General features: G+C 47.9%; 7 protein-coding genes across 7 annotated transcripts; 2 read left to right on the forward strand and 5 right to left on the reverse strand.

The window, feature by feature from the left end:
- Window positions 1–4,087: 4,087 nt before the first annotated feature.
- On the reverse strand, window positions 4,088–5,939 carry BDZ99DRAFT_401048 (uncharacterized protein; the record flags this gene model as incomplete). The annotated part of the gene is made up of 2 exons (XM_033716206.1): window positions 4,088–5,379; window positions 5,432–5,939. 2 exons carry the CDS (start codon window positions 5,937–5,939, stop codon window positions 4,088–4,090), a joined length of 1,800 nt encoding a protein of 599 aa, XP_033569796.1.
- Window positions 5,940–6,564: 625 nt separating this feature from the next.
- On the forward strand, window positions 6,565–7,372 carry BDZ99DRAFT_401168 (uncharacterized protein; the record flags this gene model as incomplete). The annotated part of the gene is made up of 3 exons (XM_033716213.1): window positions 6,565–6,729; window positions 6,794–7,053; window positions 7,111–7,372. 3 exons carry the CDS (start codon window positions 6,565–6,567, stop codon window positions 7,370–7,372), a joined length of 687 nt encoding a protein of 228 aa, XP_033569797.1.
- A 144-nt stretch (window positions 7,373–7,516) lies between these two features.
- Window positions 7,517–11,293, reverse strand: BDZ99DRAFT_550782 (uncharacterized protein; the record flags this gene model as incomplete). Its single annotated transcript, XM_033726993.1, has 4 exons — window positions 7,517–9,174; window positions 9,228–10,147; window positions 10,204–10,619; window positions 10,675–11,293. 4 exons carry the CDS (start codon window positions 11,291–11,293, stop codon window positions 7,965–7,967), a joined length of 3,165 nt encoding a protein of 1,054 aa, XP_033569798.1. The 3' UTR covers window positions 7,517–7,964.
- A 216-nt stretch (window positions 11,294–11,509) lies between these two features.
- On the reverse strand, window positions 11,510–14,005 carry BDZ99DRAFT_428276 (uncharacterized protein). The gene is made up of 5 exons (XM_033717188.1): window positions 13,807–14,005; window positions 13,710–13,755; window positions 13,576–13,659; window positions 13,370–13,528; window positions 11,510–13,316 (listed from the first exon to the last, which is right to left on the reverse strand). The coding sequence occupies exons 1-5, from the start codon at window positions 13,981–13,983 to the stop codon at window positions 11,893–11,895; spliced, it is 1,890 nt and encodes a 629-aa protein (XP_033569799.1). The 5' UTR covers window positions 13,984–14,005; the 3' UTR covers window positions 11,510–11,892.
- Window positions 14,006–14,175: 170 nt separating this feature from the next.
- On the forward strand, window positions 14,176–15,847 carry BDZ99DRAFT_468776 (CDK-activating kinase assembly factor). Its single transcript, XM_033721339.1, has 3 exons — window positions 14,176–14,272; window positions 14,342–14,582; window positions 14,631–15,847. Exons 1-3 carry the CDS (start codon window positions 14,212–14,214, stop codon window positions 15,439–15,441), a joined length of 1,113 nt encoding a protein of 370 aa, XP_033569800.1. The 5' UTR covers window positions 14,176–14,211; the 3' UTR covers window positions 15,442–15,847.
- Window positions 15,848–16,284: 437 nt separating this feature from the next.
- Window positions 16,285–17,281, reverse strand: BDZ99DRAFT_468777 (uncharacterized protein; the record flags this gene model as incomplete). Its single annotated transcript, XM_033721340.1, has 2 exons — window positions 16,999–17,281; window positions 16,285–16,944 (listed from the first exon to the last, which is right to left on the reverse strand). Coding segments are annotated over exons 1-2 (656 nt in total), but the record flags the coding sequence as incomplete, so codon positions are not given.
- A 1,350-nt stretch (window positions 17,282–18,631) lies between these two features.
- Window positions 18,632–21,053, reverse strand: BDZ99DRAFT_512419 (uncharacterized protein; the record flags this gene model as incomplete). Its single annotated transcript, XM_033724630.1, has 5 exons — window positions 18,632–18,955; window positions 19,006–19,695; window positions 19,745–19,966; window positions 20,015–20,826; window positions 20,885–21,053. 5 exons carry the CDS (start codon window positions 21,051–21,053, stop codon window positions 18,764–18,766), a joined length of 2,085 nt encoding a protein of 694 aa, XP_033569802.1. The 3' UTR covers window positions 18,632–18,763.
- Between the last annotated feature and the right edge of the window lie 895 nt (window positions 21,054–21,948).

The raw sequence follows: 21,948 nt of genomic DNA on the forward strand, positions 1-21,948 counted from the left end.
ATCTACTAACTAAACCGCCACTATTTTTACTCTTACTTCCCTAGTCCTTCTAGTTCCGGTATTATTAGGTTATAGATATAAGGGCTTCCAACGTGGCCGGTATAGAGGTGTTCTATTATCCTATTAGAATAAAAACCTATTACTTTGCCAGTAAATACAGGCACTAGGTGTAGCCCTAGGTTAGTATTCTAGGTAATAGAATATCGGATAGTTATAGATAACAACCTTCTATTTATCTTTCTATTATCTATAGGTATTAAGTTTAGTAGTAGCAAGCCGCTAAAACCCGTAAAAACTCTGCTATTCTAGCGGCGTTAAGGACAACGTTTCTAAAAACGACCTCTAGCTATAACGCAACGCCGCTGCACTAGTAATAAACGTAATTCTTACTCTTATATAGGCCTTATAGTTCGAATAAAACGGAAAGGAACGCCTATATAATAATATAGGTTAAATTACGATTTTAGTATTCCTTTTACTATAATACTATTAGGGTATAGGTTATAGATATTATATATATAGATTTCTTCCTCTGCTATATTTTAAAAAAAATAGGGTAATTAGGTCTAGTAAGTAGTATATAACTAACTATTAGTTTATTTCTAGGGCTTTATTAATATATATATATATCTTTATATTTAGGCTTTTTCTATAAAAAAGGTAGTAGGATTTTATATAAAGTATTATATACTTCTACTTTTACTATATATAACCTAAATAATACCTTAGTCCTAATCTAAAAAAGGGAAGGCAGATAGCCCTATACTATATAGTAGTATAGAACTAAAGCTAACTTTAAAAGTAGCTAGAAAGGGCTCTAGCAGGCTGCTAAAAAATATTAGCTAAACTAATAATAACCTAAAATAGCAGAAACTGTTTAATATAATATAGTAGACTTCCTATTTAGTATAATCTATCTATTTTATAGAATAACCTACCTATTTTACCTTAGGTTATTTAACCTATCTAAGGGGTTAATTTATCTATTTTGCGGAGCAACCTATATAGCAATTATAGCCTACTACCTAGGCCACCTAGTTAATAGTATATAGAGGGGCTAAAGGGCTTTTATAGCTTATACAGCCTAATATTATATAGGTTCTATTTTTCTAGAAAAAAAATATAGACTGCTAGCTATATAAGGAAACTAGCAGGGCCTGCTCTACTAAAAACACCGCTATAGACCTTAATTAATAATAGAATAACCTACTAACCTTACTATTATATAGTATAATATAAATAAAAGCTAAAAAACTTAGAAAAAGTTTCTTAAAAAGGTAGAAGCAGCTCTGCTTTAACTACTAGTACTAGCTATATACTTCTAGTAGTGCTTAGTATTTATATAGGCTTATATTTCTATTAGTATTATATTAAGCTGGTGTAGCCTATTACTTTACTAAGGCCTATAGCTAGGCCCTTTTCCGGACGTTATATTCTATACTATATACTAGGTAGCTTCTCTTATAGTTAGCGCACTTTTTAATACCCGGATTATTATATTTTCTAGTATTATATTCTCCTGCGCAGTTTATATATTAGATATTCTTTTTATAGTACTTAGCTATATAGCTATAGCCCTAGTATTTAAGGCACTATATAGTAATAAAGCTTGCCTTATACCTTAATACTATTAGCAGCCGGCCGTTTATAATAAGCTCTTTTACTATTATAGTATCTGCTATCTCTTTTATACGCATACTAATAATAGCCGAGCTAGCGCAGTAGTTAGGGTTATCCTATACTGCTTAGATACCCTTTTTATTCTTCTATATAATTCTTTCTATAATAAGGCCCGGGTTAATAGATATATTAGCTATAATAATAGCCTCTTTTAGCCCTAGGCTGTCTAGAACTATATCCTTAGGCACTCTGTGCACCTTAATTAGTATAGCAGGGAGTTATATATGCGCCGACTTAGCTAGCACCTATACCTACTCCCTCTTTTTTAATAGGCGTTTTTTTATAGCTTTATTAGCTATATACGCTGTTATATTCCTACTCTAGAGCTTTTTTACGCTATATATCAAGGTTATATCTAAAGGGCCGCCTGCCTAAAGCTTACTAGTAATAGTTGCGTTTATATTATCTTTAGTAGTGGCTTATTTATTATTATTTTTAATATAGATAGTAATCTTATAGACCTCTATAGGCTGTGCTATTAGTGTTTTATTTCCTGTAGCCTTTCTATTTTACTGCCTAATCCCTCTATTTTACTGCCTAATCCCTCTATTTTACTGCCTAATCCCTCTATTTTACTGCCCTATCTATCTATTTAGTATAGTAGCTAGTGTTGTTCCTGCTACCGCTACAGCGTATATTTTGCCCTGCGTTAACAGTGCGCGTACTTCCTTTTCTATTTTCTCTATCTTCTTTATTAATTATACCTATAGCGTTTATTAAAGTTCGGCCAATACGCCTATAAAGTTAAATATTACGCGTCCGACAAATTCCTAGAATATATAATATAGTCTATCTATATCTGCAGGTTAAGGTAGCTTATTCTATAGGCTGGCCTATAGTTATCGCGCTTTATTAAGGGTGCTTTAGACGCTTTAGTAGGCGTTTCCGGTAGGCTTCGGGTTGTTGTATTTGGTTTAGTTTTAGGGTTAAGGTTGTTGTTATTAATATAGGTAATGCTGTTATTGCTGCAGGTGCTGCGGATTAGGGGTCGCAACGCATAAATCGACTGCAACGCCGCCGCCGCTGCTTGCGGAGCTCTAAGAGTTCGTTGCATAGCTTGTAGGGCCTTAAGTAGCCCTAGGGGCTTGCCTTAGGCCGTAATTCCAAGCGGCTGCGAGGTCGATTGCATTGTGTTTTTAAAGGCTATATTCTCTTTTATAATAAAGTAAGCTTATAATATTAAAATATAAATATTTTTTAGAATTATATATATAACTTACAGTTAAGAACTATATATATTAACTGCTATATAGCCTTACCTGCATGCTAATAGAGTAGAGATTTAGTGTGCCTTAAGACTTTTATAGTATATTAAATTACTTATATAATAAAAGCTAATTATTATCCTAAAACCTCTATTTAGGGCACCCCTAATATATATTATCTTCGCAATTTACAGAGGTTGCTTTAATGCAGTTAAACTGCAATAGCTGTGTTAAAGGTATAGAGTCGATGTATAGATAGAAAGATAGATAGATAGAAAGATAGATAGATAGAAAGGAATTATATTGTTTATATTCTATTATAGATTAACAGCAGCGGACTTGTATATATACATATATACAGCACTATAAAGCGCTTATAAATCGTCCTCTAACACTTCTATAACGTTATCTAACGTTTCTTATATCTTGCTTAAACGCGTATAGTTTAGTAGTGTTAAGAGCATTATGCGTAAGGATATAACGCTTATGCTATTAATAAACCTTACAATCTGCTTCTACTTTACACAAATTACCGAGCCTTCTGTCAGGAAAATTGAAAGATGTTTACAATCAGGGGAGGGATAATCATATCCCCCTACCCCCTAGTCACTTCACCACCTTCTAATTGGCTTGGATCAGCGCGGAGTCTCCTCCGGGCATTCACGTTTGCGTCTCTCTCTGCACGTGATGTTGTATATAAGGCCGTACGTGAGCTCGTACGTGAAGCTATACATACGGCTACGTGAATGGGCATGGCTAGACAGCCCCTCCGTTTTACGGCGCATCCTTTCCGATTTGTATAACTCACCTATGGATTCACGTACGGCTGTATATACAGCTGCACAAATTAGAAAGGCTGCGCGCATAGCTATACAATTCGGAAAGGCTATATAGCCGTATGTGAGGCCGTACATAAGGCCGTACGTGAGGCTATGCGAATCAGAAAGGATGCGCCGTAAAACGGAGAGGCTGTATAGCCATGCCCATTTACGTAGCCTTATGTATAGCCTCACGTACGTGCAGAGAGACGTAAACGTGAATTACCGGAGGAAGCCCCGCGGTGCTCCGAGCTAATCATAAGGTGGTGAAGTGACTAGGGGAAGGGGTGTACATGGAGTGAAAAGGGGGTGTACGTGGAGTGATTAGGGGGTGTATGATTATCCCTCCCCTGCAATTATTGGTATTATAGCGACTACAGGTTACTAAAAGTTGAAATCCTCAAATACAGGCGTCCGACCTTTCAGCCATCCCAGCAATGCCTTCCGCAGTACAGATCCCGTGCAAAAGTACCAAGTTTCAGCATCAACTGTCCTCAAATCCTCGGCGAGTATTCTTCTCTTTTCAAGCTTGGCGCCGATTGACGTCAATTTCTCTTCCATCCCTTGATTTATTGATCCCGTCACGAATAAGGTTGTCTGGGAATGGAGCCTAGGATAAGTTTCAAGTGCGTCCAACGCCAGTGTTAGATCACCAGCACGTAAGGACCAAAACAGTCGAAGCCGATCAAGAGGTAGATCTGGAAGCTGAGCCAGCAGAGGCGTGATCCCAATACCTCCAGCAATGAATGGAATGAGACTATTGCTATCCTCTTTGACAGCAAAATCGCCTCCTATCCCCCGTAGTGGAATTTCCAGGCCCGATCGTTCGTTCTGGCGACAGAGAAACGCGGTCACACGACCAACTGATCTGATAGTAATCTCAAACTCGCTCGAAGGTAGATTGCCAGGATGAGAGGATATAGTAAACGTCCGGATGAAATCGTCGTTTAAGCTTTGCGGGTCATCGTCTCGCATGTGACTGTATCCAATGTCTAGCTCTTCGGAGAAGTCCAACGCAACCCATTGGCCGGCGCGGTAAGGCTCCGGTCTTGTCGTAGTAAATCGAAACCGGTAGATATCAGCCGTAATCTGCGTCTTCTTCACAAGCGTCGCTCTATTGGTAGCAGTTTGTTTTAGGCCCGCGTTGATGCTGCTCTCTTTCGCGAGTAATCGTACGTTAGGGTTGTATGGCGAGAAGTCTCCAGTAGTCCCACGGAAGGGAAGCCCTTTCTGGACGTAAAGGGCTTCTACGATCTTAATCTTTACGACTAAATTCGACCGAGGGAGCAATTCGGCGGCAGCGGAGCCTACAACTACTTCAGTGGTCCCAGTCACGTACAAGACGGCGCCAGAATCGAAATCCGGAAAGACAACTCCCGCTACCGGATTGGTTAGCAAGTTGCCGAGTGTCTGATACAGTCTGTTGCCACTATACTCAGGATACACCAGCTCTGCACCACCGTCGTCGTTGCGCAGCACTCGAACAAATCCGGGGGGACCTCCTCTGTGATTGGTGTCCATGTCGTAATCAGCGTTGGCACTGGAAATGAAGAAGAGGTCTGATTTTTGCAGAAGTTTCATTGCGTGTATGGGTAAATTGGCAGATCGTGATAGAAGTTCCGATGCTACAGGAGACGGTCGTATGTCTTTCTTATTCAAATATTTGGGGCAGTTCCCTGCACGGGCCTCTGTCAGCACTGAGAGTTTTACTGAATCAGGAAAACTTACCTAGACTCTGCTCAATCCTCACCACCAATTGAATCTGTCCGGAAGTGGAGTTGTCAGCATCGCCCTGATCATCGTCACTCTTTTCCATAGCGTCCAGAGCAGCGGCGACCATTCGTCCGTAGATTTTAACTCGCTTTCGGGTCACTAGGTCAATTGTCAAGCCCGCTACCATCCTCCCAGGCCCCTCGCTCTTCACGATCTCCCCATCGTCCCGGTCTCCGATGAGAATCTGAACCACGGGATCGTTTTTCCTGTCGACAATTGTCCGCGTGCCCATAATGGACGAGCCCAACGATTGCGAGAAGCCGGGCTCACCACCCCAAATGGTAGCCCATGGCCGTCCATGGTCATCTACAGTGCCAACTGCAAGCAGAGGGGCTCTTTGAAGTAGGAACGATGCCTGAGGTGTCAACAAGGAAGATGTCGGGTTGTCTTGGTCGGGAACATGTAAAAGTTGATGCATCCGTTCCTCGCCAGACGACCAAGGGAGTCCCATTGAAAAACTCATGATGTGTATGAGCTATGGCGGATTATCCAACAGATAGCCGTTCTTCGCATTTGCGGTTCTTATGCCTTTGCGTAGCCGTCCATTATTCAGCAGCTTACCGTTCGATGGCATAGCGTACCATATACACCATCAAAGCTGACGCGATGCCGATGCTGCCGCCGTCGGCAGACTGGTGCAGAGGGTGAGGTCTGGAGATGACTGATCAAAGAGCAGACCAGCAAGACCTGATTGGACGGATGGACGAGAGAGGGGAGGACTGAAAGGCGGCATGATGATCGCGCCTCTCGTTGATTTCGGGGGTAATCCGGGGCATAGGATAAATCGTTCTAGGCAAGAGCTACTAGCAAAAAGGTTACCTTTGTACAGAACCTCCAAGGGATAGGTCCTAATTTTGATATTGTAGTTATTATGCTCGTAGTCTGCCTATCCAGTCAAGTTTCACGTGCGACCAGGGCTGAAGCCAGCTGAACTTCGACAAGCGCCCATCTCAGGCTACACAGCTTCACTCCACCACGTCTCTCCTTTTTCTACCACGAGTCTGCGACGCTACCGCGCCTTTTCATTCGCATTAATACCAATATCTTTTGTGCATTTCGTGCTAGAACCCGCATCCCACGCAACAGCCATGGCGCGCAAAGACAAAGTCAAGCCGACCCATTACCCCTTCATACCATTCCATCTTCTGCGAAGCGCGCAGCTGGTGTCTTCCATGGTAGTCGCGGGTATCATGTTCTACTTCCTCTGGCATCTCACACATGATCACTACCGTCTACCGTGGACCTTCATTCTGGTAAGTCGAAAACCCTAGGTACGCGCCATTCAGCACGTATCGTTGTACTGACACCACATTACAGCTCCTCGCAGTCTCGCTATTAACAATACTTGCCTTGTCGACAACGATAGTGCTCCACTGTTGCTGCGGATTAAACCCTCGCTTGAACGTCTGTCTCAATGGCGCCCTTCTCATTCTGTGGTCCGTTGGGTTCGCCCTCCTGGCTTGGTGGAGCAGCGGCACCCTGTCCCATGTGTGCAATAAATCCAACTGGGAGGACGAAACCGGCATTATGATTTGCAGAATCTACAAGGCGCTCTTCTCCTTCACATTGCTTGGCTTGTAAGTTCTCCTCCAAAGCTACATCTTCGCAGACAGCTAACGATTACCGTCCCAAAGCGTTTCCACCCTCTCAGCCGCATGCCTGGACATATATGTCTTCCGACGCGCCACCTCCCGCGGCAAGTATAATCAAATGCAAAACGTGGACCACAAGGAGGCTTTTGATGCCCCAGACCACGTCCTCGGACTTGATTCAGTCCCACTTCAAACACAGCGACCCTACAACGATGACCCTACAAATTCATCCAACCGCGGATACAGTGTACCGGAGGAACAATTCCAGTACGACACTGGATATCGTGGTGCGAGAGTACCATGATTTTGCGACCTACGCACACCTCGCCAGGGAACATTTGGGGAAGCAAGGCAAAGGGGAAAATCGCTTCACGTTTGGACGCATTTGATATTGGGATGTTCACCCTAGAATTTGGAAGTCGGAGTTATAGCGTGTATCACCACGTGTAGCCACGAATACTTTCTGATATATTTTATATTTCGTGAACTATCTCCAAGATCTCCACCAAAGTGTTCTGATCCTTCTTGCATCTCGCCTCTCGAAGTCTGATTTTCCAGCTTTTCGAAGTAGTCGAGGAGTTGTGCCGATATATGCAGCTTGCCGCTGATATAACACGTCGGAGGGAGACATGTTCGGGCTTATTAGGACTTAAGATAGGCCTTCTAGTGGTGGAAAGGTTGTCTCGCGCGATAGTCGGGTGGGATAGTGCTAATGCATGTAATTCTGCATTGACTTCTTACGTCTCTTGATTTGGCATCAGTCGGTGTACCATGGGGCCTGATGCCTCATACTTAATACGACTTTGACGGCGCATTTTGGCGCGGCGATTGTCGACCGTGCCGTCGTTCAGACAAATTCTAGTAGCGGACAGCAAAAGCCGTCCCCGTCTTTGTGTTCAGCTACTTCGACCACCTCGTCCATCAAAGGTTTTGTCGAGTTTCGCAAGAGCAGCAGCTTTTTCGGCGTCAAATTTCGCGCCCTGCACTCTTGTCGGTAGGTCTCTCATGACTTGTTGCACAAGGATCTCCAAATCCTTCGGATCTTTTGGTTTAATCGCCTGTTGCTTCGTCGCTGCGGGTCCTGAACTTGACCCCGAACCCGATCCTGGCTTCAAAGCCTCCTTCCTTCGAAGCAAGACCTGGCCCTTAGAGTCCATGTAAGTCTCGTAACCGTGCTGGTCAAGGACTTCATTGGGGACCACCCCCTTGGCTTCTAATTCGCGGATGAGCTCTTGGTTTTCTCGATTGCCCTCCAACAAAAAACGCAGGCACATGATTGCGTGCTCCCTGATATAAGGATTGTGCTCATCAAACGTACAACAGTTGAGAATGGCCTCTATACCTCCAAGGGGTCGTACTTGATCCTGCACCTTACGGGATTTCCAAACGAGCGATGAGAGAACAAGCACTGCTAGCTTCTTGAGATTGCGCCACTCAAAGTCCGATGGCTCATCCTGCGCTTCATCAATGTATGGTCGCGGCTCGGGAGCATATGTATCAGGTGCCACAGGATTTGTTGAGCCTGATGCACCAGCGATGTCGTATGGTCGCTCCACTGCAACTGGAACAGCATCGGAGGCGGGTGGAATATGGCCAGGGTCAGAACTTGGTCTAGGATTGGTCCTAGCCGTTGAAGCTAGAGGCGCAACGGAGAGTTGGCCCTTCGGAATAGCAGCATCGAGTTCTTTCAGCAGAGTGACTAGTTCGCTCGTGATTTCCCACTCGGCCATCATCTTCTTCCATACTTCGTGCTCCGTCAATATCGCGAAAAACTCCAGGTATTGGTAGACGCCCTCATACATCCTCTCCATGTCCCAAAGGTTGAGTGGGAAATCCTCTGGGTGCGCAAAACCCGCCCGTATTTGACCCTGTAAAAAGATCAAGGCGCAGGTTTGAGGGATAATATGACGGCGGAACTCGGTTAACAGGAAGTTGACCATGTGCACATCTACGCGCATGGGATAGGTATCTGGACCCTCTTTCTCCACGTCTATGTCTGTTTCTTTGTAGATGCTTCGTGTCATTTGGACAGACTGCCGTGCTCGGAAAATATTCGTGAGTAGCTTCATGATGACAGCTTGGGCGGGAGAAATTATGTCCTTGCTCCTTGAATTTAGTTAGTATATGCTAGACTTGTAAACAAAACCCATAGAACGTACTCTCTGAAAGCGTGGTAGCTGAACGGCATCAGTCCGTTCGTAAGTATGGCTTCCATTATCTTCACCATGAACTTGAAGTAGAGTTCTTCCTCTCGCAGATCCCAGGCGGCGACAAAGATTAAAAGTTCCCGAAGCAGATTTCGCCCGTTATCTTGGGCGAGGAGCAAATGACACCGCACAGTATGCATGTTCCTGATAGCAATGATCTCATCCGGCGTAGAGCCATATCCGACCGTGCCTTCTCCAGGGGTTACGATGCCGGACATGATTATCATTGGCAAAACCTCAATCTCGGTAGGGCCAAGGATCAAGGGGACATCTGTCAGCAGACCACGGCCGTCGTCGCCAGGGACTGCATCATAGTCGTCTTCACTATCCTCGTCTTCACTGACATCATCAACGCCCTCTGCAGGTGGATGAGTCGTAGGAGGCGAAGATGGAAATACTGGAGGAGACGATGGAGACGCCAAGTTACTGGCCTGGGCCACGGATGGTCGTTCTGAGTATGTTTCGAGGCGTTTCATGAGATCGTCCTTTCCTTGTTGGAGTATTTCTGCACCGTACGATGCGGGATAGGTCATGCGGAAATCAGCTTCGCCAGCGGGCGGAGCATCGGGCATTTCGGCGGATATTGGAATGTAGGGATGGATTTCTTTTAGTGGAGACGGCGGCAGCGCTTCACCATCATCGTCGATGGCTAGCTGTGACCGATTTTCCGCCTCGGACGCTGCTTTAGATGAGGCAATGACAGATTTCCGCATCCGATCAACCTCAATCTGAAGTTGATTGATGCTGCGAGCGAGGGCTTGCACGTTTTCTTCGTTTTTGGCGTGCTGATCAACGACCGTTTTATACGCACTCGATGAGGTCAGCTCGTCGCGGTACTTAGCAATGATGTCGGTGTAAAGGATGTTCCATTTCTGGTGAGATCAGCTCGTGTCACCGGATATGAATGGAAGGGGATTGAAGTGCTTACATTCTTCTCTTCGTCAGACATAGACTGCCACCTTTTCTTGCACTCGGCAGCGATATCTGTCGCACTTGCCTTTTCACCCTTTTGCACGAGATCCCGCTTTACCTCCATACCTGTCTTTCCAATATAGAGCAGGAAGGGCGAAGATGCAGGCTGCTGGGACGATTTTAATGGGATGTCTGGCCAATTTGGGCTCGGGGCTTCCGCGTGTCCATGCAACGACTTCTTCAACGATAGACTAGGATCATCCGGGAGCCTGGGCCACAAATCTAATTTTGTCCTGAGGTCGCCATGACTGGAAGGAAGCACGCTGTCTGTGGAGTTGTCGAATAGCTCTACCCATAGCATCAGCTTTCGGCGCTCGTTCCGGGCCACGAGGTTGTTGAGGAATTGAAGGCAGGTAATCAGCAGCTTTTTGACTGTTTATGGCACAAATGTCAGAAATGGAAAGTATGGGAGTGATAGGCCACATACAGGAGTTAATGACCGACTGCCATTTGTCCTCGTCTTGTGAACCAGCTTCCCCGTCATATCCTCTAGCTGTTACCTTCACGCACACGCTGATAAACTTGAACACTTCCTGACCAAACTGTGACTTTGCAGCCAGGTTTTGCGATTTATCTCCAGCGGTGAGGACGTTCCGGGCGATCGAAACCATGCTATTGAGTCTTTCCAGGTCCTTGAGTAAGGTATTCGAGTTGGAGGCAATGAGCGGCCCCGATAGGCCTTCGTATTCCGGTGTTTGTGGATCTGGGGCAGCGAAGCATCGTTGTTCGAGAGACGGAATCGCGGCTTCGAGTAGGTCTCCAAGGTCTTTCCAGAAGGGCGGCTCAGTACCAATTTCTTCACTGGAGGATGTTAGATCCTTGGCTGGGGGGGCTTCTTCTAAATAGACTGACCGGACTTCTGAGCTCCTCCGGGTTTCTTCCAACGTCTTCTTCGCGATCCCTTCGAGCATGACCATGGTCCTGTCTTGTATGTAGTGGGGAGTCTTGAAATGAACCGTCCATGGTGCTAGAACTAGGCGGAGGTGGACGACGAAGGGCTTCGCCGTGTTCGCGGCATCTGGCGGCGACTCTGGCACGGTCGGCATGCCGGCGCAGATGCCTTTGGGTAGAGCGCTTTCGGTTCGTGCGGGTACAGGAGAAGCTGTGGCATGGAGAATTTGGCTTGATGGCGTAGGTAGAGGTGCATGTTCTTGGCGAAGCCGAAACCCCCACCAAAAATATTCAGACGGTGTGGGGCAACTTTTGCACGGGTGAAATGGTGAGAGGAGCTTCATCATTGGCTTCTAGTTTGAAGACACGTGAGAGGCGCAAACAGTTATATTGCACGGCATCATTGACTAATCTATTGATTTTGTCCAAGTAAGCTACTGGCTACCTGGTAAATCCCCGAGGCCATAAAAATGGTGAACGGGATATCTAGGCTCCAGAGCAGTATTGCTCGAGTCTAGATATGTAGAGGCTGAAACGAAATCATGACAAATACTGAAGGCTAAGATGCCACGTCAGAGAGACCTCACTTTGCTCTAGGAACGCGTCTCATGTGGGGCGGTATATTCAGAATACCTCTCACGAGGGTATAACCCTTGGACTGTTCCGGATTCGATAGAAGAATGAACCTCCAGTCGCACGTATGCTTCAGCAACTATGAATATGGAATGAATAGTTTTCGAAGGGATTGATCGCACTATGTGCCTCCAGACTTCAGGCGAGAGGCTTTGAACCTACTCACCTTCTTATCTTTACCGTCTATCTCTTCCACTAGAGGGCTTTCAATGTCCTCTGCTGAGGGCGTGAAGCCCCCTTGATCTTGAATCATACGGTTGCGCTTTTTGTTATATTCGATAACGACTTCCTGAGCCAGAAGTGCCGGATCGAGACCGTCCTCATTCGGAGGTACGATGTCATCTTCCACGACGTTTCGCTCCACCACTCGATTAGCTAGAGTTGCTCCAGACGCCTCTCCACTGTCATTGAATGACTGGGTGGCATCTGAAGCAGGCGTGCCCGTGCCTGTACTGATATGTTCTGTGGAGTGGGTCACGCTCGCACCAGAGCGCGAGATTTTGAAGCGTGACACTTTGACAGGCTTTGACGCTTCGATTGAAGATGTTGAAGCATGGTCGCTGTATGGTTGTTTCCGTTCGATGATCGCATCGGCCAAAGGAGCTCTGTCTACCAAAGGACGTGCGGTTTGTTGCTTGTCGGGGACCGCTTGCGCGGGCGCAGGTGAAACATCCAGTTCCTCAGCAAACCTCACCCCTTTCTTTCTTCCGCCTGATGTGGATGTAGGCACCACCTTTTTCTCAGGTTCCTCTCGCTGCACTACGAGCCTGCGAACATCTTCTACTGATCCTGGGACAGCTGTCTCTTCCGATTCCGGGCCAATGCTCTCCAGCATGCGAGCATTCAGCTTTTTCTCGAGTTCGAGCATTTCCTTTCTGTAATCATCGGTAATCACGGCATGCGCGGTACGGCCATACTCGTCTTCTTCTTCGTCGTCGTCAGTCTCCGGATATTCGCCATCGTAGTCGTCATCGAGGTCTGAGAACTCTTCATCCCCCTCTTCCAAGTCAATCTCTGCAACCACAGAATTGACCTCTGCAAGACCATACTGCAACATTTCTCGTCGTAATGCCGCATCCTCAGGTGACTCGGTCATGGGAATGATGGGATATGACGCGACTTCCTTGTCGTTCTCGTCGAGCTCAATCACCTTCTCACCTCGATTGAAATTGAAGGCAGCTAAGTCATCCTCCAATCCAGAGTGCACCGTTCCAGAAGTTTCGTTAGACGAAGACGCGCGCGGGGCTGTGTCTTGTGCGAAAGCGACAGACTTCTTGGCTGACGATGGCTTTCGATCAGCATTAGACAAGATTGGCTTAGGGGAGTCAGCACTTTCTTTGGGGAAAGTCCTGTCGGTTTTGTTATCCTGATCGTTGTGGGGTTCAGAGATAGAGCCTCCTAGCTTTTGTGAGCTTCCCGGGTTTGAAGGTTCCGGTGGCACAGAGGAGCTCGGGTTCAGAGTATCCTCTGCCTTGATCGCTCCAGCCTTTCGCAAGGTGTCCATGACATCAGGAGCTGTTTTGCTCGGATGCAATAGCGTGCTTGCTACATAACACTGTTAGAGGACATCATCAGTGGCCAGGATATATGCTACCCACAGATCACGTTGCCTTCTTCGTCCAGCTCTTCATGGATGTCTGTCAAAGGCAGCCCTTCCTCGTCAGCGAGATCGGGTTCTAGCAGGACTAGCGCGGCTTCAAGCTTCCGCTCCGCCCCATCGAGTTGTTTCTGTACGGTTTGGGCATTCTGTTGAACATCTAGCCTTGTGAGCATAGTCCGAGTTGCGACGCCTGGGCTTGCTCACAGTCTAGCCGTCTTGAGATCATATTCACTACTTGGGCACCGTCCCGTTCTACCGGCTTGCCGTACCCTATGAGCTCTTTTATTTCTGCAGGATGTCAGTGAATGGTTGACAACGAAGTGAGTAGGTTCGCATACCCTTCTCATTAACTAGGTCTCCTCCAAAGGCAGATCCGATCTTTACCTGCGCAATGTCAGCTGCTATACAAGCCGAGGGACCAGCAACGTTGCGTACCATGTCCTCGGTGCTTGGCTGGCCTTTGAAACGCTGGATTTCTTCTTTCAGCGCTTCGTATTCGAACTCCCATGTGTGCCAGTGATGCAGAGATTTACGGAGATTCGCAACCGTCTCTTCTAGTCGTAAGCGGTGCCGCTCGAGGTCGGCCAAGGGGTCTCGCTGCGTGCCCTCCATGGTGGGCTTGAGATGTTCAGACTGAGTGGAAAGAAGAAAGCTGAGGTTCTTGCAGGAGCGTCGGCCGCCGCCAGATTCGCCGCGCGGAACCAGCTCGGGTTTAGTCTGATTATCAATCTTAAGCCCGAACAATCTCCTTCACTTTGTTCAAGACATCCCTCTATCCTTTGCCGCCTTCATACTTCACCGTCACTCCTCCACCACGACCTCGTAGAATACTCCGCAAACATGTCACGGGCCGCACAGCGCAGCGGCGCGGCCCCGTCGAAGCGCGCCCAAGAGGATGGCGGTGAGCTGCTCGCCCAACTCTCCCAGCTGCAGCTGCACGTGTCTGCCGCATCTGCTAACGCGTCTGCAGACATGTGCCCGGTCTGCAAGTCGGCGCGCTATCTGAACCCTGACATGCGCTTTCTCGTGAACCCGGAATGTTACCACAAGATGTGCGAATCGTGCGTGGATCGCAGGTTCTCCCAAGGTCCAGCAGCCTGTCCTATTGCTGGGTGCAAAAGAACGCTCCGCAAAGCGAGGTTCAGGACGCAGACATTTGAGGATATCAAAGTCGAGCGGGAGGTGGACATAAGACGAGAAGTGGCGAGTGTGTAGGTAATCCAGCCTTCTGTATCATCATCTGCTAAACTGTTGGCTAGCTTCAACCGGGAGGAAGACGATTTCGAAACTCTACAGAATTACAACGACTATCTAGAACAAGTTGAAAATGTCACATGGAACCTCATCAACGACATCGATGTCGAGGACACACGGAGGAAAATGGACGCTTACAAGGAAGAGAACCGGAGGCAAATCACACGGAATCAATCCAACGCTGCTCAAGAGGCCATTTCACGCAAGGCGCGGGAAGAAGAAGATCATGAGTTGACCCGTTTGAGAAGGGCCGACGCACGACGAGAGGACGAGCTTGAACGCCAGGAAAAGTCTGATGCTAGGAAAGGCATCATCAACAAGCTCGCCACAACGAAGGGTGATGCAGCGAGCATTGCGCGAGAAGGCAGGAGAGCGGAGCTGAAGAAGAGCTCGGCCCAGAGAGTAGCACTGGACAAGAAACGAGACGGCGATGTCTTCTCCTCGGGGACAGAGAACGGTGACGCTAGCAGTGCGTTTCTGTTCAAGGGCCTGAAGAAGCGGGTTGCGCCCCCTCCAGAAAAGCCGTATGATCCGTACGGAGGCTGGTCGGCAGAGAAGGAATACTTCTCGCAGCAGGATTTCTACGACTGGGACTACCTAAGTAACGCTCGAACGGACCCTCGTTATTCTGCTGGGGGCTATGACATCAACGACTATTGCGCGAGAGCATTGTGTGATGCGTTCTCCGGATTCGGTGTCTTTATTCAAGACGAGGTTTCGGGCAGAGACCTTGGCTCGACCCCATCGATGGCCACTACTGCAGCAGCAGCAGTTGGCGGCGAGAGAGTGGACGCAAAAATGGACGACGTGTTTTGAATGATACCCTGGTTTGAAGCATTTGGTGGCGTTTGGATATTCGGAAAGGCCCAAAGATAAATCCTCGAACCCGACAAGGGGAAGTGTCTGTACCTTTGCTGATAAGCGTCTTTTATGTATAGCTTATTGTGACTCGTGACCTTAATGACTGCCGCCTAGTAGCAGGCGACACCTTCGTAGGATGAAGGGCCTCACACGTCAGATGCAAGGTGAGACTTGGGAGTCTAACTAAGCTCGAGCTCAAGACACCTGTAACATCATTGATAACTTTGATAGGAGTAATAACTGTATTAACTGCATAATTGTATGTGTCTATATCTATCCCGGGCAGCTTCTCATCAAGCCAGGCGGTCCTAAAACACCAACTTCTTCACAGACTTCCGTTTGAGTTCACGCCGGGGCATAGAATTATCATGAAGGTTTCTGCGCAAGTGAAGAGAACCAAATCGGCGAACAAATTCTGAGTCTACGCCAGTGTTCAAGTGGGCGGTCCAATCACCGCCCATCTATAATACCGACTCAATCCAATATCTTTACCCGCTTATTCCAGCTGGTTGAATGAAAGCTACGCAAGAAGAATTGCCACGCAGGCCTCCTTGAGCGACATCGCCCTCCCGTCATGTTTCCACAGTATTCAGGCTAGGTTCTATAGTTCAGGAATCAACGTTGAGCTGCACATCGGATATCGAGACATGACTGAGACGTTATTAGCGAGGACTTCGATATCATTGCCTCTTGAAAAGGCTTTCGCCCGCTTGCTCGCTTGAAACCGTTCAAGGTGGTTCAGCTAGCCAGACACGCGGGGCATGGAAAAGGTGGCACTCTGATTCTAGAATAAGCTGTCTCGTGTACATCTATCTGCCACCGCTTGAGTTGCTTCAATGCGTTTCGGGAATCTGAACGAGATAGAAGCTCTTCACCTTGGGCTATGTGGAAACTTGTTGAAGCACTTCATGCAGTGGCAGACAGGTGTACATACGAGCAGAGCACTTGATGACTGTGCCACTTTTCTCATGCCCAGCGTGCCAGAGAGGAGAAACCGCTAAAATGCTACTTACCGGACGAGCAATCAATTTCCGGATGTACCATTGCAAATTCCTTACTGACTTTCCAACTAACCAGCTGATACAGGCCCCATTTGGAAGCTAACTGGTGCCTCTGCAGGCGATTCTGTGTCAAGGGCAAGGATTTCAGCTTGAGTTTCGGGATCGTGTGTGTAGGCATCTCTCGAACAATATTGATAATGTGCTCGCGGCACCGACGTGGGAGCTCATCGAGTCGGATGGTCGGAGGCGTCGCGGTAGTGTTGAAGCTGGGAGACATCCCGTGACTGTCTTGGTCTTTGCCACTGAAAGATGCAGCTGCTGTAGTACTGAAGACTATTTGGATGAATGTGTCCAAGATATTGATGGAGACTTGGAACTGCGGGATCTCGATGACGGTGTTCAACAAAAGATCGGTGAACATTTGCTCCATGTCGTAGGTTCCGTGCTTATAGATCAACTAGGAAAGTTAATCTGCAATGCCTTCGGGACGGGCGAAGGAGGCAAAGCTTACCTGATCTCTTATACAGCCCCAATTTATAAAATCGATGATATTCGGATGGTTCATACTCATTGTTTGAAGTGTCGTAGGGCGGAAGGGCTCCGGGATAGCTCTTCTATTCTGTAAAGAAGGAGTGCAACGCCAACGAAACACTTTCTCCATCACTTCATTTGCCCCAGTACCATAGACATATGGTGATTGTTCCCCTATCCTTACCATCAGGTATACTCCAACCTTTGAGATCTCCGATGAGAGAGTTGGGCAGACGCCTAAGGCCCGGTGATCTTCGTATGAGTTAGCGTTCCCGAACCCGTGCTCTAGACTGCGCTCCGACTGTGATGCCACTGTTTTCCTCAGATAAGATATGCTCGCTTCTTCGATATGTTGAGCTAGTTGTATTATCTCAGCAGATACTGAATTGGGAAACAAGTTGCTTCGAAGCCCCACGTCTTCAACCGGGAATGGTACTGATGCCATAGGAGGCAATTGGAGGGGATGTATCCACGGGAGATTTGTAATGGTGAGATCCTGTGAGCTGAGCACGGAATGTTCTGCGGATGCGATTAGGTCGGAGAAGTCGGGTTCGAAGAGCTGCGGTATTGCTGGATCACAGAGTTGATCTGGCATGTCGAAGTGCGTCCCGTTCAGATGCCCACATGTTTTGGCCGGAGGACCGATATCTTCCATTTGCAATGTAGGAGAATCGCCTTCTGTCCAAGGCATATTTAGCGGTACGATTTGATCGTCTGCCGCTCCCGTTATATGATCGCCAGGGACGGATATAGACGATTCAGCTGTTTTCCGTGCAGCAGAGTTACTGCGAGAGTCACTCTCCTCGTCCCCCTTCGACTGGTCTTTCTTATCTAGCTCGCTATCGTTAGGTCGACAGCTACGGTGCCTTTTTAAGGAGCTCCCCTTCTGCAAAAGTTGGCCGAACACAGGATGGTCTGCAGTTTTCAGTTTTAATGTCTTTATCATTGTGCATGGTGTGCCTCACCAGCTACGGCAGAGGCGGCAGAACTCAAAGATAGAAGCTTCTTTCGCATCTGCAGGAGTGCTTCCCGGAGCTCTTTATTCTCTTCAATAAGAGCCATTTGATTCTGGATCAATGCCGTCTGCGAGGCTCCATCTGATGAGCCAGCAGTCTGCATGATCGGCCTGACCATCTCGGACAAGACCTCCAACTGTTTCGCATGTGCTTGGGCTTTCTCTCGAACGCACTGCTGCGATATGCGATTCTGGGTACGACGCCTATTGATGCGGTCCTGCTGTTTCGCCTTTTCCTTTGCATCCTCGTCCCAGATAGGGGTGTTCTCCACATTAAAATCCGGAGCTGCCTTTCGAGTTCGAGCGCGCTTTGCAGAATGTGCTGCAGCATGTCCAGAAGTCATGGCGGCAAGTTCGACTGTGTAGGTTTACTACAGGTGTGGGAAAGGTAAGTGCGAAACATTGGGGCCGCGGGAGCGCCAGAACATGGGCTACTGATTTTACTTGGCTGGGTACAGCCCATGTCCTCGTTTGAAGGTCAGGTCCTCAGTCTGTTCCGGAGTGTGGGGAAGTTGTGGATGCCACTGGGGTATTTGCGGGGTGAACGGCCTGAGTCATGCAAGCCTCACACGGAGTCAATTCAAGGGTGCGAACTAGTCATGTTGAGACTAGCACAAGGAGTGTCATCAGCATTTGTACATACAACAACTATACACCAAAGATAGTCCTCGGCGCAGCAAGCCGTCAATAAAAATCATTCCCCGCATTCTACCTCCCGCGGATCGTCCCATCACTTGGCAGTGGGCTGTAAGTGGATGCGTGTACGGCCATGGAGCGCGACCGATATCTCAGCGTTCCCGGTGCCATCAGCGGTAAAGGCTCGTCCTGGCAGTCCAGTGTAAGTGACGCCGGGCTGCAACTTCGTCAGCCCAAGCTGGAAAATGCCTTCTTCCTGGCCGTTATAGAGAACAAGCTCTAGATCCTAGATGTCCGTCAGTTCCATGGTCTTGGGTTGAACGATGAAAGAGCTACCTTCGAAGTGTGCGAGAATGCTTTCGCAACCAATACTTGCGGGTATGGTGCCGAATCAAGCACAGGACCAGCGAGAGCGGTTTTCGCTGGCCCATGTCTGACCAGAGTCGCCCAGTCGCCTCCGTCCATGAATCGAGCTCTCGTCAACATGCCCGATGTGGTAGTTCCCATTCCTTTATTTCTCTTAGAACCCGTCTTGGGATTGACTTCTACCGGTGCGAACTCTTCATCAATCCTCTTCAAGCAAGCTTCCGACACCTTCTTATCGCCCCACTCCGCGGCTGTAATCGCAAACACACCTAGAGGGCCCCGGGAGTTCTTCTCGTAGTTTCCGCCGTCGATGACGTCGGCGCCCTTGAGGTTGATGATATCAATCTTTCCGTCTTTATCGAAACGTACGTTTTCCTCTTTCGTGATGAGCCAGATCCGTTTCGCAAGCGTCGGCATAAAAGGGGAGCAAAACAGGCTATTGGAAGTGTCCGCCATGCTTCCACATAGACCGGGAATGGTGAAGCCCGTTATAGCGCTCTTGATTGGGATACATGAGCCGCCCCGGGTGAAGAAGTCCTCTTCGAAATGCCGGTAAAAGTCTTGGAGGAACTTCTGGCTCCTTTCATTCGGGTATATGTCTTCATAAACTGTAGCCCCAGCGTAAGATTCCAAGTTACACATGCTGTATATCCAATTCGGCTACATCTCAATTAGAACACCGATGTTGAGTGAACGTATCCAGACTCACCTCGCACGGATACAGAACAAATTTGCTCTCGGACCAGTTATCGATGAGAGCTTTATATAACGAGTGATAGTCATGCTTGTAAGACTTTTTGTCGGTGATTTTCATGTCCAGCGCGTTCTGCTTTGCATAGCGTGTATCTCCCGTGTTTCGCTGGTAAATGCCGATGGCAAGAGCAAGAAAACCCGTTACCATGATGTTATCTTTGATGACCGGATCATAGTTCTTTCCGACATCAGTCTTTTTCGACGAGAAGAGCATTGGGAGGCTTACAGTGGTGAATTTTCCCCAAAGGCTTTCCCATCGCCAAAACCCGAGCACCTTAGGAGTGATTGACTTTTCAATCGCATTCCGCTGAGCGGCCGACAAATATCCGTGAAAATTGGGAGCACAATGGCATTGGTATGTACCAAGGCAGTTCACGAATTCGTAAAGCTGATAGCGAAATGCGGCGGGTTGAAATTGGTCGATATTAGTCATGTTGGTATAGTCGTCATGGTCTTGCATCGCAAGCTCCAGGATCCATTGCATGAAGCGAAGCTGATCTAGGGTCATCTCTCGAGATCCTGGAGGACCAGCCGTGGTGGTCTCAAGTTCCCATCTCTTGTTCGCTTCAAGGAGAAGATCATTTCGACGGGCTTTTTTCTCAACTTCAGCGACTTCTTCACAGCTCGACCGTGTGGCTAAGTACGTGTAAACAACTCCAACGAGACCCAGTGTAGTGGCGGCGGAGGACTCGACAAGCTGCGGGCCTGCAAAATAAGTCGCAATGAGGCCAGAGAAAATCCAGTCAGCAAGTGGAAATGCCAATCCACCGGCACCGAACCAAGCCACCATGCAAAGGGGGAAAAAAGCCGCCGTGAGTATGAAGCCGCTATATCCAAAGAACCCGCCAACGGCGAGGTATCCTGCACCAGGAAAGAGCAGGCTTATTCCAACTGTTCGCAGCCGAGGGCTATCTGAGCCATAGAACAATGCGAGCCCTAACGTAGCAATAGCGGCATAGCTTTTCTTTGCTCTCCACCGGAGCGCGTTCGTCGTGGTACTGGCGCCTGCGTGGTCGGGGATTAGGAACTCGCTGATATCTAGGCACGGATTAGCTACTTTCAAATCAGGGAGACTAAGGAGTAGACCCGAACGAACCACCCGGGCAATCAGTAAATCTGCCATTCTCGTCTAAAGACCACGAAGACTTTCCGCTTTCATTGTTGGCGCTGGATTGACCCTTGATATTTTGTGTATGGGCCTTTTTGAGATCACTCAATGGAGTAAAGGCTGGCGTTGGTGCTGTAAGAGTTACGGTGGCCGACATTCCGTATTGCTGTACCGTACGATAGTTGCGTGACTTGCGTCTGTACCAACTGGATGGATACAAAGTTCCTTTTATCAAGTGAGCTTTGACAATGAAAGCAGTAGTACTAATGGAAATTTGAGAAGTGCACTGTTCTGGGGTTCGGGTCAGATATTGCTGATGTACTACGAAGTAAGTCCATCTCGATATGTTACCCCACATTCTGACTAGGACCCGAGCGCTCAGTAGTTTATAGCCCCCACGAACGAATGATTCAGAGTGATTGGGTGAAGAGCACGGCGATAGTGCGGGGTTGTAGTGATGGATAAGGGTGGCCGGGAGAGTAGGTATTTAACGGAGGAAGGTAAGCAGGCACATCGGTACTATTGAACGGACCAAAAGATACCTGCCATTCAACTCTACGCAATACTCGACAATGAAGTATAACCGGCTGCATTTCGTACATGGATTGCCTTCGCGCCCTGAGGGCCTCGCGCTCTACTTGAACCTAGAAGCCTCCTATTGTAAAACACGTGAGGCGGCTTGTTATACTACACAAGCAAGGAAACAACTCACCGCTGCCTTAATAGTCTAGAGGGGGTTCTCCATGTCACTATGGACGCTTTAGAAAGGATTGAGAAATAAGCCGTGTGAAATTTGCAAATTCATCAATTAGATCAATAATCTTGAGCCAGAGCTCTTTCCGAGAACCTCGATTAACACGCAAGATCGATCAACGGCGCTGAGAGTGCTCCTACAATAGAAATGGGTTTGAGTCTCCTACATCAAGATGGTGGTCTCGTTCGCGCATCCGTACGCTGGAAGCGTTAGAGCGGGTGGTGTTAATAGTCTATCGTATACTGGTGTGTAACGTACTCCACAAGCGAGCGGCCCACCCAAGCGAGTGGCCCACCTC

Source organism: Mytilinidion resinicola (assembly GCF_010093595.1).
Source record: "Mytilinidion resinicola strain CBS 304.34 unplaced genomic scaffold BDZ99scaffold_30, whole genome shotgun sequence".
In the NCBI taxonomy this organism is placed as follows: Eukaryota; Fungi; Ascomycota; class Dothideomycetes; order Mytilinidiales; family Mytilinidiaceae; genus Mytilinidion; species Mytilinidion resinicola.

Bases quoted from the DNA above. Each gene is read 5' to 3' on its own strand.
- BDZ99DRAFT_468776 (XM_033721339.1), top strand. From the start codon at position 14,212: ATGTCACGGGCCGCACAGCGCAGCGGCGCGGCCCCGTCGAAGCGCGCC. The intron at 14,273-14,341 runs GTGAGCTGCTCG...ACGCGTCTGCAG, and splicing joins GCGCGCCCAAGAGGATGGCG to ACATGTGCCCGGTCTGCAAG. The intron at 14,583-14,630 runs GTAGGTAATCCA...ACTGTTGGCTAG, and splicing joins AGACGAGAAGTGGCGAGTGT to CTTCAACCGGGAGGAAGACG.
- BDZ99DRAFT_428276 (XM_033717188.1), bottom strand. From the start codon at position 13,983: ATGGAGGGCACGCAGCGAGACCCCTTGGCCGACCTCGAGCGGCACCGC. The intron at 13,529-13,575 runs GTGAGCAAGCCC...TCACAAGGCTAG, and splicing joins GATCTCAAGACGGCTAGACT to ATGTTCAACAGAATGCCCAA. The intron at 13,317-13,369 runs GTGGGTAGCATA...AGTGTTATGTAG, and splicing joins CGAAGAAGGCAACGTGATCT to CAAGCACGCTATTGCATCCG.